Genomic DNA, 15,960 nt, shown 5'->3' on the forward strand with positions numbered 1-15,960 from the left:
ATACTTTTCCTCATAGTTTTCGATAATCCTTTTGACTACTATCTAGCGACTGACACCTTGAGTGAATAATTTTTCAGCCTTTTTGCTACCCTTTGCCTGAACCCTCTTACATAAAAAGAGGTACATAACAGGTAGTACGTACATCGACATAAACGCGTTGTCGGTTCCTTCTTGTCGTGTAAGCCGGCTCAATATAACTTTTGTGGTTATATAGCCGAGCAATAATCGGTTAAGCCATTCAGTGGGCAGTGAAAGAAGCCTCTCACACTATCTAAGTTTGGGAACGGACACCAGCTAGGCCTCAGGGTTTGGTTCCCTCCCTTTTGATATTCACCAAATATCAAAACCAGAACCAAGGCCTCAAAAACGAGAAGTCCAACCTCAGAGAAGCAGCAGTGAGCCAGGAGGGACAAACTCTGAGGAAGATGATGGAAAGGTAAATACTTGAAATTTTCCTCGTCATATTCAGAACCGTTCTGCTTTCTCACTGCGACTATTTTCCAAGGTCACAAAGAAGATTAATCACGTTCAAAAGAGTTTCTTCTGCTAATAGAGTGAAAATGATGTTAATGTGCCACTGGAAACACAAAAATACCCTTAAAAAACCGGGTCACTGCAACTAGAACTTTTTTAGTAAGCAGTGATTCAGAATAAGGTCCTAACATCGGTATACTAATGTGACACACTATTCTCAAGAGACTTATCGAAGTTTTCTGTTATTTTTGGGACTCTTCATTTTTGCGATAGACATCCTCAGTGGACCTTTTCTTTATCGTCTTCGGTTGCTCTTAACCAAAACATCTCTTAAGCACAACATAATAATAATAATAATAATAATAATAATAATAATAATAATAATAATGATGACAAGCACTTCAGCGTATAGTCTCCTCTAATTTCAACTAAGAATGATAAGGTTAGTAGTGTTTCCAAGAATGTTTCCATGATTTAAGGGATTCTAGACCATAAAAAAAAGACCCTTGGAGACACAAGTAATCATCTCTATACCTTTAACAATACCCCTTGTGTGTGACCTTTACATTTCAGGATAAGACTGCTATAAGCTCAAAAGACTCAATGGATCTCTGAATACGAAAGGAGCGGGCAAACACGAAGTAATTGCGTAGGTTACATAACTTCATAACTTCGACCCAGTTTGTAAAAGGTAACCCTTTGGTACATCCTACTTACTGCCCCTGAATAGCCTAAGGACCTCTGAATAAGAAAGTAGGAAAGTGATGGACCAATGTGGAGCAACTGTATGGATACGTATGTTAGATATGTCATGTTTGTTGTTATTGATTGTATTAATATTCAACCAGATCGTTGCTCAACTTGTGACCGAAAGCGTGCGTGCTAATGGCCAGACGTGTTAGAGGGCATGCATATTTCAGAGCAAGGTACAAAAGTGAATGACAAGCTAGAATAAGACATCGTGAGCAAGGCGTCTTTGATAACCTATAGATAGAAGTAGAGAACATTTTGTACTCCCCACTCTGTTTACTATTTTTCTTGAAGTCCTTAGATGAGTGTTTCCCCTATTATCCCCATTCAGTGCTGTAACGCGTTTTTTTTTTTTTTTTATTCATTCCACTTACTATTTAGTGATTTTAAACAACTTCAGAAAATTATGTTGAGATTAAAATAGTGAAGACTCTGGCCATTAATTTTCTGACCTTCATAGGCCACACCTAATGTAAATAAAATAATCCAATCATACCCAACACTCACGGTAAACATGCGTTCCAGTACTGAAGGAGTTAATAATGTAAAAAGCTTGCAAATCCGTCACTAAAATCGCGAAAATATCCTTAATAGTCCGTTTTCCTTCAACAAGATGTAACGGAGGTGAGGCAAAGCGTTTCCCTATACGTTTCTAATTCTTGAGTGCTTTGAAAATAGTTGTGAGAAAACATTGGTCAGGGATGAATGTGACTGTGAATACTGATCCTGTTGTTCTCTCTCTCTCTCTCTCTCTCTCTCTCTCTCTCTCTCTCTCTCTCTCTCTCTCTCTCTCTCTCTTATAGTAATTCATTGGAGCCAAAAGAAAAAGACGACTATATACTGTTCTCTGTTTTTCCTTTTTTTTTTTATTATTACTACTACTTTCTGCTTCTCCTCCTCTTTCTTCTTCTTCTCCTCCTCTTCCTTCTCCTCATCTTATTTCTCCTTCTCCTATTCCCGTGGTCCTTTTCTTTTTCCTGTCCTCCTCCTTTGCCCATGGGTTGGAAAGGAGGTGCAATGAGAAAATAGTACATTGGTCATAGTTCCCCACCATTGAAGGAATTGAAGCCACCACAGAAAATGGGCGTTACTTTGCTCGGGGTGACTACACGCAAAAATTGACTTCAGCACTCGCTGTATTAAATCTATGGAGTCTTCAATATTTTTCTTCAACGATTGTCTTAGGAGGTGTGTGTGTGTGTGTGTGTGTGTGTGTGTGTGTGTGTGTGTGCGCGTGTGTGTGTGTGTGTGTGTGTTTGCGTGTTTACCTAGTTGTAGTTTTACAGGGCCAAGGCATTACGCTCGTGTGGCCCCGTCTCCATACCTACATTTGTATGTGTGTGTGTGTGTGTGTGTGTGTGTGTGTGTGTGTGTGTGTGTGTGTGTGTGTGTGTGTGTGTGTGATGCCCTCCGGTGGAATAACAAACTAGAAATGGTTAATCCTACATTCTATAACATTTCCTGGGAACATCCTCACGCAAGATTACTTAATACACTCAACAGGTCAACAAGGTCAGTTTTACCTTGATACTACAGCTGAGACAAAAAATCAGTGCAGAACGGACTCATAACAACAAACACAAACGCACTTATGCTCCACCAAGACTGAGACATTGGTTCTCTTTCGAACAGGAATATTACATAATGAAAAATCTTATACAGTAACTCAGATTGCCTACACTTCTAAGGGACTCAATAACATAACACATTAAACTTGTTAAATGTATCCTTTAGACAAAAAGCAACTAGGATAAGAACATCGACAACAGCGCCACAGAACCATCTCGTTAAAAGGAGTCGTAATCATGTAGTTTCGCTTCACTGTTAGTTACACCACGACTGTCAGATAAAGATTTTAACCTCTTCGTTACTGTGACGCATTTTTACCTCGAGTTTTTGGTGTGATTAGACGATTTTATTGACATTAGGAAGGGTTTATGGAGCTCAGAAGCTTAATGGCCAGTCTTCACTATTTCAATCCCCCACGTAAGTTTCTGAAGGTGTATAAAATCACCAAATACTAACCAGAATGAATATGGAAACGCATGGTACTGAACGGGTTATTACAGTTTTCAAGAATTTTTCTAATGATGACATGAGAAAGACTCCGAATCATTTCGAGGTTTTCAAATATGTTTTCATAGTTGTAGTATTGGATAAACAACGACACTGCATCACCAATAGCAAAGCAACCAAGAGATATTATCATTACAAACTTGAATAAGATAATCAATATGCGTGAGAAGGAGCTCGTATCATGCATGCTTGAGTTTTATCTGCTGTCTCTGATCTGCCGAAGATTAGTCATGCTGTTAGAAAGTTTAAGTGGTGAGGGTGCGAATTGAAGATGGTAAAAGGGAAGAGGGATATCAAAGAGGTGCAAGACTGGAATGTTACACTAGGGAATCATCGAACTTAAATCTTGAGTGCCGTACGATGTGAAACGATGTGATACCCCCAAAAGTATCCCCTTTAGCCCATAAATTCCCGTGAAAAAGCCCACATGGTATAAAAAAAAAAAAGTTGTATCCACTGATGTTAAATTTGAACTCTTGACATAATTCTTCACTTGTGGAAATATAACTTTGATAAACACTGTACAAATGATTGGTCCCTGATTCTTTGTTACTACTGTTACTATTGCTGCTACTGCTACTATTACTACTACTACTACTACTACTACTACTACTACTACTATTATTACTACCTCTACTTCTACTCCCTGCAGTGTAATGGTGAGGAATGCTTATAAAGATTAGATTAAAACTTCATATGAAAATCCTGAAATTCTTCAAAGTATAAAAGAGATCGACAGTGTTACAAGAATCAACATGGCGAGACTGACTAACTAACTAACTGACTAACTGACTGAATGAAGGTCTGACTGACTAACTGACTGAAAAGAGGACTGAGTGAGTAGTTAATTGAATGACATATAGGCTGACTGACTGACTGAATGGCTGACTGACTAATTGAATGTATTACTGACAGACGGAATAACTGAATGACTGACTGAATGAATGAATAAAGGACTGAATGATCGAGTGAATGACTGACTAACAGAATGATAAATTGAATGACGTATGAATTAACGATATGACCCACTGATTTACATACAAACTGACTGGTAACTACTAACTACTGTGACACTATTAGGTGACTGACACCATGCTTGTGCACCTGCCCGGACTGACTGACTGACTGACTAACATTAAAACTCATTAACAGACTCATTGACGGTCTGCACGAGTCATCATCAGTTGTTTGACCCTTACGTCTTCCATCACTCCCATTCTTCACATCACAGTCCCTGCAACTTCTCTTGTGTCTGTCTCACACTTCTGACGGTGACGCATCGACGCTCCAGGCTCAGGGTGTGTTCCCGGTGGAGGATATCCTTGGCGAAGTCCTCATGAAGGCGGTGCAGGTCCTCTAGGGTGTCCTCGCTAGCCCTCAACCGCTCTCGCAGGGACGCGATGCTCTGCGGCAACTCCTGAAGTTCGTCCTTCAGACTAAGAGTGAACGAGAAGAATGGGGCAGGAGGAGTAACAGGTGTGGTGCTGGTGGTGGTGATGATGATGGTGAAGGTGGTGGTGGGGATTGCATTAGAAGTAGTAATAATACATAAGAACATAAGAAAATAAGAGAAGCTACAAGGAGCAGGCAGATCTACACGTGGCAGTCCCTGTAAAATATCCTCCCATGGGCCTGACCGGGATTTGAACCCGGGACCTCTCGCACCCTAAGCGAGAATCATACCCCTAGACCATCAGGCCGGTCGAAAGTAAATGTTGTTCTAACAGGGTAATAGTACTTGTAGTATTGGTGGTGGTGATGGTAGTAGTAGTAGTAGTAGTAGTAGTAGTAGTAGTAGTAGTAGTAGTAGTAGTAGAAGAAGAAGAAGAAGAACAAGAAGATTTATTTATTTATTGATTTTGAATAAGACACAGCAACATCACAGAAGAAGAAGAAGAAGAAGAAGAAGCAGTACCTGTAGTGGGGCTGGTCGAGGCAGCGATCAGCACCAGGCCTGAAGGAACGCGTCCAGTGTCTGCTCTGCGCCACCTGCAGGGGCGATTCCTTGTCCTGCAGGGCCTGGCGCAGCGACGCGATGCTCACCTCCTCCTGTGCTATCTCTTGACGAAGCTGGAGGAGAGGGAAGAGTAAAAAAACGTAAATTTGTAGGCCTCAAGCAACAAGCCTATACAATACAACTATTTAAACCTTTACAAGTCCCAAAAAACAATCGAAAAAATAAATGTATAAATGAAAAAAGAAAGATAAATGTTCTTTCTTTAAGACTCAAATTCTTACCACGCCTATTTCTAAAGGCCATAGAGATGAATAACCAAGCTCTTAAGGATGCTTCTCCACATGTTAGCAATATATCACCAGAACAATAAAAAATGTAAATAAAAAAAAAACCCGTGTTATTTAGACAGTAGCCTTTTGAAAGTAGTTAGGATGAGAGCGATTTTTCATTGTTTCAGAGGTAGATACCACGAAGCTCACCATGCCGTCCTTCTCCGTAAGTCTTCCTTTGGCTTCGTTCAGCTCAGCGATGCGTATGTTGAGGGCCACGTCCACCGCCTCTGCCGTGTCCTCGGCGTCCCTCGCCACGTCCCGCAGCGCCTGGTACAAAGAAAGGAAATTACTCTTTATAAACAAAAAGTCCTCTCCAAATTATCGGCAAATGCCAGACCCAATAGACGCCTTTTTTCTAACCTCTCACAATATTATTGGCTAAAACAGTCTCTCGCAGGTACAGTAGTATCCTTATCTGGATGAGGCTTATCAGGAACGCTTGTGATGATATTATACTGCTGAATAAGTACCAAGGGGGACCAAAGGATACCAGGTTACTAAGGCGGGGAGGGACCAAAGGATGACATACTACCAAAGGATACCAGGTACATGTGTGTGTGTGTGTGTGTGTGTGTGTGTGTGTGTGTGTGTGTGTGTGTGTGTGTTCAGTTGATCTTTAAGACGGTATACCTGATCAGCAGCACCCCTTAGTTGACTCCCCGTCGTTATCTCCCTGCGACACACATCCAGGTGTTCCTTGCTGCGCAGACTCCACGTGTCTGGCACAGAGACTCCCTCGTTCAGCGCAGCTGACACCGCCTGTAAGGAAAATGTAAGAAAATTCAAATAATGTATGCACATTAGAGAAGAAAATCTTCATAAGTTCAGAGAACGAGAAATATTTGGAAGTTATAACTTGTTATGCTCTTCATAAAAAAAATAAGTAATGCATTAGTCCCAAAAATAAAGGAAATCCTATATTAGGAATCATGTTCAGAAGCGTTGGAAGAGAACTCCAGAAGAAATGTGGAATGTACATTTGACACTAGTGAAACCTCAACTATTCTAAATTATGCTGCTGGTCTTATTTGGTCTTCTTGTTACAAGTGTGATACGGAATTAGTACAGCAGAAAATGACAAAAAGACATCATATTGGATGACAAATATTTCTTACAAAAAAGAGGCTGAAGTTTTCAAATCCATGTTCTATTGAGAGATTTAGGGTAAGAGGGATCTGATAGAGTTCTTTACGTATCTAAGGGAATATAATAAAGATGGCATAACGACTTAAAACTGTGTTCTACTTTGTAAAGGTTATCACTTCACTAGCATTTTGTCATGGTTACTGATCTTTTTTTCTTTCTTATACATAATGGGAACACAGTGGATTTGGGACATAAGTGAGCACACTATCAGATTCTATTCACACTGCTATTTTACCACTACTACTACTACTACTACTACTACTACTACTACTACTACTACTACTGCTACTACTATTTCTACGGTGTTACTACTACTACTATTATTACTACTGCTACTACTACTACTACTACTACTACTACTACTACTGCTGCTACTGCTACTACTAATTCTTCCACTGCTGCCCTACTACTATTACTACTACTGCTGCTACTGCTGCTACTACTGCACCACTACTACTACTGCTACCACCACTAAACCACACTGCTGCTAACTGCTGCCACCAGCACCACCACCACCACTGCTACCACCACTGCTGCTGCTGCTGCACCACTGCCACCACCACCACCACTGCCACCACCTGCACCACCACCAAACTGCTGCACTGCTGCTAACTGCTGCTGCTGCTGCTGCTGCTGCTGCTGCTGCTGCTGCCACCACTGCCACCACCACCACTGCTGCCACCTCACTCCACTGCTGCCACTGCTGCCACTGCTGCTGCTGCTGCTGCCACCACTGCTGCTGCTACTGCTGCTGCTGCTGCTAACCACCACTGCTGCTGCTGCTGCTAATACTATTACTATTACTACTACTGCTATCACTACTACTTTTATTACTATTACTACTACTACTTTTACTACTACTACTACTACTACTACTACTACTACTACTACTACTACTACTACTGCTACTACTATCAGCATCGCCACTAATACTTAAAACAACGTCAACAAGAATAACAACGATATTAGCATTGCAATTCAGTTGAATAAAAAATACATACTACCACCACCATCATCTCAAACACCATCTCCACAACCGCCGCCACCACCAGCGTCCTTTTCACAGACAACCCACCTTAAACTGAGCCTTAACGCGGTCATTGGCTAGTTTGGCTGCGAAGTGGTCCAGCTGAAATGCTTCCTGTTTGTCAGACCAATCATGTTCCAATAGCCTTTTGACCTCCAGCAGGCGACTGATTTGTGCCTCCGTCTCCTTCAGCGTCTGTGTCAGGAGGCTGCGACCCGTCCTCAGCGTCTCCTTCTCCTGTTTGGGTGATTGCAGGTTGAGATAGAGATAATGAAGAAAGAAAGGAAGGGAAAAAGAAAGGGAAGAATCGAGATTCATGGTGTAAGTGGGTTTTCATAGAGCCTTAAAGGTAAGTATCGGCGTGTATTGAGGAAGCTCTCGGTATCACGGGGCTTGGAGTAAAGTCAACACGTTTATTGTTTTTATCCGGCTACAGGGAACGAAACAATCCTGGCTAACTCGGGTGCGTGTGTCTTCTCAGTCTGGGTGCAAGCTTTCTGAGAATTGTGGGTAAGTGTGGCTGCCAGATGTATGAGAGTCTACAGAATGTGTATTAGTATAGTGTTAGGTATTTTCCAACTTTGCTATCTATGTAATATTCCTATACATGGTTGAGAAGAGAAAGAAAAGGGAAGGAAGGAAAGGAAAGGAAAGGAGGAAGGAAGAAAATAAAACATGAAGGGAAAAGAGGATGAAGAAAATTAAAGAAATGAAAGAATACAAAAAGAAAGGAAGGGAGGAAGAAAAAGGGGCAAGATATAAAGAATAAAATATATTCGAACAAATTTAATAAAAAGAGAAGTAAAAACGAAGGGAAAAGACAAGGAAAGAAAGATAGAAAGGAAGGAAGAAGAAGAAGGAAAGTAAAGGCTAATTAGGAACACTATTAAAATCATAAACGAAAAGTGGAGGAAGGCAAGACAAAAAAAAAGAAGATAATTTAATGGTTTATTGAGTGCAATGAGTCCTCAATAAAACCTGGAAAAGTAATGATTCAGCACTTATCTTTTACACCACTTATCTATAAGGTCAGAAGAGAACAAGTGTGTTGCCAAGCCTGCGAACACTCTCTTCAAACATTAGTGAGCAAAGCATGGAAAAATACTAAACATGTATTCTATCTGTTGTGGGTCATATTTTTGCAGGTAAAAAAAAGAAATCCATCTGCATTACCTTGTCGAGAGCAAACACCACCGGGTCTCGCGTCCTGTCCACACCGTATCGAAATCTCCGTATGTGGATGCACTCTTCATTGTTCCTCTCCGGCAGCTCCAGCGCAAACAGGGCCACCTGGGAGAGAAAACAGGTTATGAACTGAAGTGAGATACTAAATGACTTACTATACTTCCGTGTTCTACGTCCTGGTTCCTCTATTTTGTCTGTATTATGACGTTGCCTTCTAAAAAAGAACATTGGTGTTGGCTTTTAAAAACCATTACCCCGAGTGGGTAGGTGCCCATCCTATCCTCGGACCGTGGGTAAGATTCGAACCCGTGCTCTTGAGGTCTCCTCGGCTCCCAAACGTGGCCGGTATCAGTCTACCACAGTGGAGCCATACTGACCGACCTGCTGACGGACTCTCAATTCATTTAACCACATCTTAACATTGTATATATAAAAAAAAAAAAACGGTTTATTTGTTTATAGAGTTCATTAGACTTTCACCGAAAATATGGACCAGAAAGGAATCTCTCAATTCCCACCTGCAACCGCGATTTCATGGTGTTCTGGAGTGCCAGTTCGTCTATGGTGTTGTTGATGGCGTGGTGGAGGTGTGTGCGGAGCTCCAGGGTAGAGGCGAGGCGCTGGTCCAGCCCCTGAGTCACCGAGTTCTCCGCTGACTGGGTGCGTTCCTCCGTATAGGTCTCCGTGTGTCGGCTCCGACCCCGCAGCCTTCAAGAGGAAGAATGGAGGGGAGGAAGCAGAGAAAGATAAAGAGCTGGAGAAATTAAATCTGAAGCTAACATCACCTCAGGTTCTATTGCATAGTTTTGCTGAACATTCAATCACAATGATACATTAACATCCATATTCTGTAGATCTCTGTGTATTTTCTTTATTGCAAAATGTTTCTTTGCCATGAATCATATGTTGGAATGAGGAAGAGAATATTCCTTAAAACTAACAACTAGATAGGTAAACAAGTAAAGATATTATAATAAGCTGTGCAGTATTATTCTCGCATATTCTTTCTTTTTTTTTTTTTTTACTTATTTCCCATGAGCAGTATTTGAGCATCAAGAACAAACTAACTTTTCTGAGCGCTGCATGAGATCCTGTGCATGGGTGTGGCGGTCCAGGTGGTGACCCGACCAGCGAGTAGGCGTAAACTCTCCCGCCCGCGCCTCCTCCACCGTCTGCAGCGGGGACACTGCCCTCACCAGCCTTTCCCGCATCCCAGTCACGTCTACGGCACTAGGAAGGAGTTTGCCATTATAATCAGCATTATTATTATCATTGACATTATCACAGCGGCAGGTACACAGTTAATCAGTAAGCGTTGCAAAAGGTCTCTGAAAAATGATGCAGGTGACTTAACGAAAGCACGCCATTGATTGTGTCACGCACCTGTAGGGACGGTTACCTGGCCTCACGTCTCTGGCCTGGGTGTGGGGTACGAGGCCTGTGAAGGTGGTGGTTTCCCTCGGGGCTGCCACCTCTTGCCGGGCACTATCCAGACCCACCTCCTCCACAGCCTGCACCACCGCAGGGCCCTCCATCTCCCAGGGGCAAGGAAAGCAGCTGGAGTATGGATAAAGGAGGAAGGTGTATGGAGTGGACAAGGTTGTTTTGTTTGTGTGTTTGTAGTGAATTTTCATATGTAGAACATGTTATCTCTCTCTCTCTCTCTCTCTCTCTCTCTCTCTTCATGACGTGAGCTTCAATATGACATAATTTGGAATAATCGTTTGTGCCTAAGTAAACATCTATTCCTAGGAAAGAAAAAGAAAAAGACAACATCAGCATTGTAATTTCAAGTACCTGACACAGAATACAAGGACGATGATACAGCCTTCTTTGTGGTGGCGGAGACCAGGCACTACTGAGCCACGCGTCCTCCCTGTCGTCATAACAACCGCGTGGTCAAAACAATATCTTAAGCACACACCAAGATAGATGTTCGCATGACTGAGAATAGTCATCGTTATATCCCAGCTCCACTTCTTTGATAATTCAGTGAGTCCGTCAAGTACTAAATAACACATGCAGAAACGTAGTAATAGGTGTAGTTTTTATTTAAATACATTACTGAATAGGAAGTGATATAGGTAACTGACCATTATTTAATACTACTGAAACTACATAATGCGCTATCACACACACACACACACACACACACACACACACACACACACACACACACACACACACACACACACACACACACACACACACACACACATTTTATCGTTACCATTTAATACAAAGCAGAAATCCAATAATAAGAGCTTGATCTAATAAACTAATAATACACTGAAAACATTAAACAAATTTATAAAACATTAGAAGCATGTAGCGCACGCACACACACACACACACACACACACACACACACACTGGGTACCGTAGTTCACAATCGAGAGAATCCAAGTTCGATTTCCGCTGAGGGGAAGCAGATAGATGAGCCTTTCAAATGTGTAACCCTTGTAGCTCCTGTTCACCAGCAGCAGTAGATACGAAAAGTAAGGTGCGGGTGATCAGCCTTCCGAGAATTAAGGCCGGCGAGAGCATGGAAAACACCACTGTGAAGTAGTCGCAGAGCATAAGGAGAGGGAAGAACAAGCCCTGAATCATCCAAGGTAGAGTTTTTAGCTAAAGTTAGACACATTAGAAATACCTAAACAAAACAATACCTATCGCCAAAGATTATGCCTGTTCCAACAATTTATCTCTCCTTTCTTAGACTTTATTCTACTCGCTTTATTCGCTTTGACATAAAGTAGTCTTTGACGCTCGGCGGAGCAGGACTGGCGGGGTCTTCACTGGCAGGCCACATGGGATGATGCAAGTCAGCTTGTTCGAATCTAATCAATGAGCAGCGATATGGTTGTCCGGGCTGGTGTTCGCTGGGCACAACGACGCGGTGCATCTGAAACACGTGAGACAAAAGAGTTAATATACGTCATCGACATCATATTTTCGTGAGCATATTAAACATGAAAACCTGATTGTGTACACAGCATGTTCTCACAAGACCTATTTGGGTAGGAAAGTAGGTGTCCGCTTCACCAGCGACAACATTTATCCTCACGCACATCATCTTTTTTTTTTATATGAAAGTTAATAAATACAGAGAACCCAAATTGGAAAGTTGTACCCATTAGAGTTATAATATAATATGCTGAATAACCAGGCGATCTTTCTAAACTCTGACTCACCGGTGCTTTGAACTTTTTGTAGGAGTAGAAGTGGAGGAATTCCCCCGCCATCAACAATATGGTGCCGGGAACGTAGGGCACGTCCATCCACTGCCCAGCTGAGTCAAGCATCTGCCAACAGTGAGGTGTTGCACCAATGACAAGTATAGCTGGAGTTATACGTACACATACTATAACTCATGTCTGCTTTTTTTTAATCTTAATTTCTAAAAAGTGATACCCTTGGGAAGTATCACATGGACATGGACATGGGCAAGAAAGAGTTAGTCTCCTTTCAATGATGAGTGAATTTCTAATATTAATTTACTTATTTGCCTTACTCTTCACTCACCTGGAAACCTTGCGAGTCATTGCTGAAAAGAAAGGTTACAGTAGTGAAATCAGCATGAGCACCAAATCCAGTCACGTCGTCTCGACCACCAGAGGTGAGTGGGTAATAGTTCAAACGGTAAACGCTGAAATTTTTCTTTATATCGTTCTCCTGGTGCATGTTAATGAAGTAATCCCGATTCTTTCCTGAAAATGCTCAAGCTTAAAAAAGATGCATAAGGATCTTCTAAATAGTAATGACATAATATTATTTCTCTGAGTCTCTCATAGATATTTACTTTCATAACAATATGAAAGAAAAAATATATTAACTGTAACAACAAGCGCCATGATAAGGTTCTGGTGGCAATACTTACCCAGACTGAGGGCGAGGCAGGTCATCACTCTCTCATAGAGTGTGTGATACAACTCATGCAGAGACGCTAAAGGCGTCATGAATGGTGGGGCTTCCTTATCGCATGAGCTGTAACTGTCTGGCTTAGCGAGGAAGCTTTCATGCAGCTGAGGACATGTTCCAGCATATCTGCAAAAAGTATACAAGTGAAGCCCGTTAACTGCCGCCACTTGAAAAAAACATTTATATACCTCAACTCTTCGTGATTATTTCTTAGTAAAATCAACAATTATATGGAACGGAATTTACGATGAATTTTCACCTTTCAGATTTCATCTTGATGTACCCATGTATACTAGTATCTTCAACCCAACGGACCTTATCCTCTTCTTGCTGCTTGAAGAAAGCAACACCAGCGGACAGCACTTCATTGATCTGAAACAGTGAACCGCCAGTACTACAGTAGTACCTTCTTTACAACCCCACCGCCATCACTACCACATTAACAAAATATCACCTTTTTCAACACAAGCATCACCCTCGCACAGACAAGCCTGTAAACACATTCTTACCAGGTGGTCAGGCACGCCGTGGCCGGTGAGGTAGGCACATCCTACATTACTGAATGCCTGCTCCAGCTCCCGCGTCACGCGCTCCCACTCCTGCTGGCAGGGCTCCTCTGCGTGGTGCGCGCCTACAGGGGTACAAGGTAATTCACGTACTTCAGGGGTCACCTTAAGAAAGGCTTATCAACTCATTAACTGTGGTGGTTGTGGTGGTCAGTAGAGCTCTTCACAATATGTTAGGTACACCACAGCCAGTATGACGAGCGAGCAGGCAGTACTCCCCAAGGGCAACATTTAAATAAACTTTGTGTCTTCCTTCTTATCTAATTAAAGGTGGCCAGAATAGTTACAGCACTCACTTAGGTCACCCACGTCCACTGTGGGCACCTTGCTGCAGGGAGGGGCTTCGCTCTGCATGCTGCTGCACCTGCTGTGACTTTTGCTGCTGCTGTTGCGGTTTGTTATGTTGCAAGAGGTGATGCTAAAGGTGGTTTTCTTCTTCGCTACGCTGATGGTGATGCCTCTGCTTGCCCTGTTGGTTCTGTTGTTATTGCTGCTGTTACTCTTGAGGTGGGTGATGGTATTGATGGTGATGGCAGTAATGGTAGTGATTGATCTGTTGATAGTAGTGGTGAAGTAACTTATAGTAATTGGTGTAGGCGCTGCTGTTGATGATAACAGAGTGAACGCTGAATCTAGACGTTACATTTTTTTTTAAAGTGCACTAAAGAAAAAATCAAACACTGATGATGTCTAGCTTGCAGTTGTATTAACGCATGAAAATTAGAAACAATTTAATTTTCTTGATTAATGATATTTCTTATAAAAACAAAAACAAAAATCTTAGCAATATGGAATCAGATATTTATCACAGCATATTCCTGTAGGAATACAACAATCCATGAAGGAAACAAATAAGAAAAAATAAAAATAAAAAGATAAAGAAAGCATACAAGCTTTTATTAATCACTGAACCACCAACCTTCATGTATGTCGAAAGTGGGTGTCATTCATCACGGTGAGACGTTAGAGCAATATAATTAGTGACTTAATAAGTCGTTCCTTACTTTCTATTGCCGTGTTATGAAAACCAAATGTGGCCGGCGCCAGATACAATAACAGTATATGATGGAAAAACGCAATGCCCATACACTCCTCCTTACCTGAAGTGTTAGGTTACACAATACAATCTGAGCGTATTCACTGTCACTCTCTGGGCGAGAAACTGAGAATAACTGACTGATTTCTTGCTATCTTAACTCCTTTCATTCTCGGTACCCAGGCAGGGACGGTGCACCGCAGTCTGATTAATTTGCCATTTATTACATTCATATTATCACTGTACAATGGTTATCGGTAATCGTCATAAGTTCAATGTTGTCCCTCGTTTCTTCATAGCGTAAGGCTCCAAAACTTGAAGAAATCATAATTAAATTATGAACTCATCGCTTTACTGTCGGACATTTACCTCTCGCTTTAGATATCAAGGCATTATCTTGTGAAGCGAGGAGAGGAAGTGGGAAAGGCATCCAGCTTTCAAGATTAGAAGAACAGCAAGATAGCAAGACATGCAACATTGCGGGGATGAAATGAGGTTAAAGTCAGTCACTTAGAGAGGAGTTGATTAAACGAAAAGCTTTTGATTCCACATAGGAATTCTTCCATATTTGAAAAGCTCTATCTCAGACAGACAGACGGGCAGACAGACAGACAGACAGACAGATAGACACACACACACACACACACACACGCCCGGTAGCTCAGTGGTTAGAGCGCTGGTTTCACAAGCCAGAGGACCGGGGTTCGATTCCCTGGCCGGGTGGAGATATTTGGGTGTGTCTCCTTTCAAGTGTAGCCCCTGTTCACCTAGCAGTGAGTAGGTACGGGATGTAAATCGAGGAGTTGTGACCTTGTTAGCCCGGTGTGTGGTGTGTGCCTGGTCTCAGGCCTATCCGAAGATCGGAAATAATGAGTTCTGAGCTCGTTCCGTAGGGTAACGTCTGTCTGCCTCGTCAGAGACTGCAGCAGATCAAACAGTGATACATACACACACACACACACACATACACACACGCAATGACATATTTACATGAAACTGAACTGGCTTTGTAAATGTCAAGGGAGGAACTAATGATAGTGGCGGTGGGGCAGCCTGCTGAGGTATAGAGGGGTAACATATTCCTGGAGTTCGTACTATACTGGTACTGAAGCCAAGGATATTGGAGCTAATAGCTTGCTTGTCGTAGCTCAGCCTACAATTTTTCATGGGAAACTAAAGAATCCTCTCTCTCTCTCTCTCTCTCTCTCTCTCTCTCTCTCTCTCTCTCTCTCTCTCTCTCTCTCTCTCTCTCTCTGTAGAATATGAAGGTTATATTTATTTTGCCATCATTGTAAGGTTGTACGACAGTAGGTGTGTGTGTCTGTGTGTATGTGTGTGTGTGTGTGTGTGTGTGTGTGTGTGTGTGTGTGTGTGTGTGTGTGTGTGTGTGTGTGTAAAAGCGTGACACGAACATAAAGATGGAACTGATTAAAGAAGTAATTAACAGGTAAAGTAATTAACAAACAGTTCATGAACAGTAATGGTTATTT

At 42.0% G+C, this 15,960-nt stretch overlaps 2 protein-coding genes and 1 non-coding gene across 6 annotated transcripts; all 3 read right to left on the reverse strand.

Moving 5' to 3' along the window:
* Positions 1-3,997: 3,997 nt before the first annotated feature.
* LOC123517022 (tektin-4-like) lies at positions 3,998-11,462 on the reverse strand. 3 transcript variants are annotated; one of them, XM_045276838.1, is made up of 10 exons: positions 11,328-11,462; positions 10,331-10,504; positions 10,016-10,177; positions 9,466-9,655; positions 8,936-9,052; positions 7,811-7,999; positions 6,220-6,348; positions 5,737-5,856; positions 5,216-5,370; positions 3,998-4,736 (listed from the first exon to the last, which is right to left on the reverse strand). In XM_045276838.1, exons 2-10 carry the CDS (start codon positions 10,480-10,482, stop codon positions 4,526-4,528), a joined length of 1,425 nt encoding a protein of 474 aa, XP_045132773.1. In that variant the 5' UTR covers positions 10,483-10,504; positions 11,328-11,462; the 3' UTR covers positions 3,998-4,525. The 3 variants fall into 3 exon arrangements, with proteins under 3 accessions (XP_045132773.1, XP_045132772.1, XP_045132774.1); XM_045276837.1 differs by lacking the exon at positions 11,328-11,462 and adding an exon at positions 10,745-10,968; XM_045276839.1 differs by lacking the exon at positions 11,328-11,462 and adding an exon at positions 10,745-10,866 and having other exon boundaries at positions 10,016-10,169.
* On the reverse strand, positions 4,929-5,000 carry Trnap-agg. Its single transcript has one exon. It is a non-coding gene; the product is annotated as a tRNA-Pro (tRNA).
* On the reverse strand, positions 10,974-15,089 carry LOC123517023 (leucoanthocyanidin dioxygenase-like). 2 transcript variants are annotated; one of them, XM_045276840.1, is made up of 8 exons: positions 14,535-15,089; positions 13,731-13,987; positions 13,378-13,499; positions 13,128-13,240; positions 12,828-12,994; positions 12,473-12,657; positions 12,142-12,252; positions 10,974-11,852 (listed from the first exon to the last, which is right to left on the reverse strand). In XM_045276840.1, exons 2-8 carry the CDS (start codon positions 13,786-13,788, stop codon positions 11,670-11,672), a joined length of 939 nt encoding a protein of 312 aa, XP_045132775.1. In that variant the 5' UTR covers positions 13,789-13,987; positions 14,535-15,089; the 3' UTR covers positions 10,974-11,669. The 2 variants fall into 2 exon arrangements, with proteins under 2 accessions (XP_045132775.1, XP_045132776.1); XM_045276841.1 differs by lacking the exon at positions 14,535-15,089 and adding an exon at positions 14,354-14,528.
* Positions 15,090-15,960: the final 871 nt, after the last annotated feature.

The sequence above is a fragment of the Portunus trituberculatus genome, chromosome 41 (assembly GCF_017591435.1).
Source record: "Portunus trituberculatus isolate SZX2019 chromosome 41, ASM1759143v1, whole genome shotgun sequence".
In the NCBI taxonomy this organism is placed as follows: Eukaryota; Metazoa; Arthropoda; class Malacostraca; order Decapoda; family Portunidae; genus Portunus; species Portunus trituberculatus.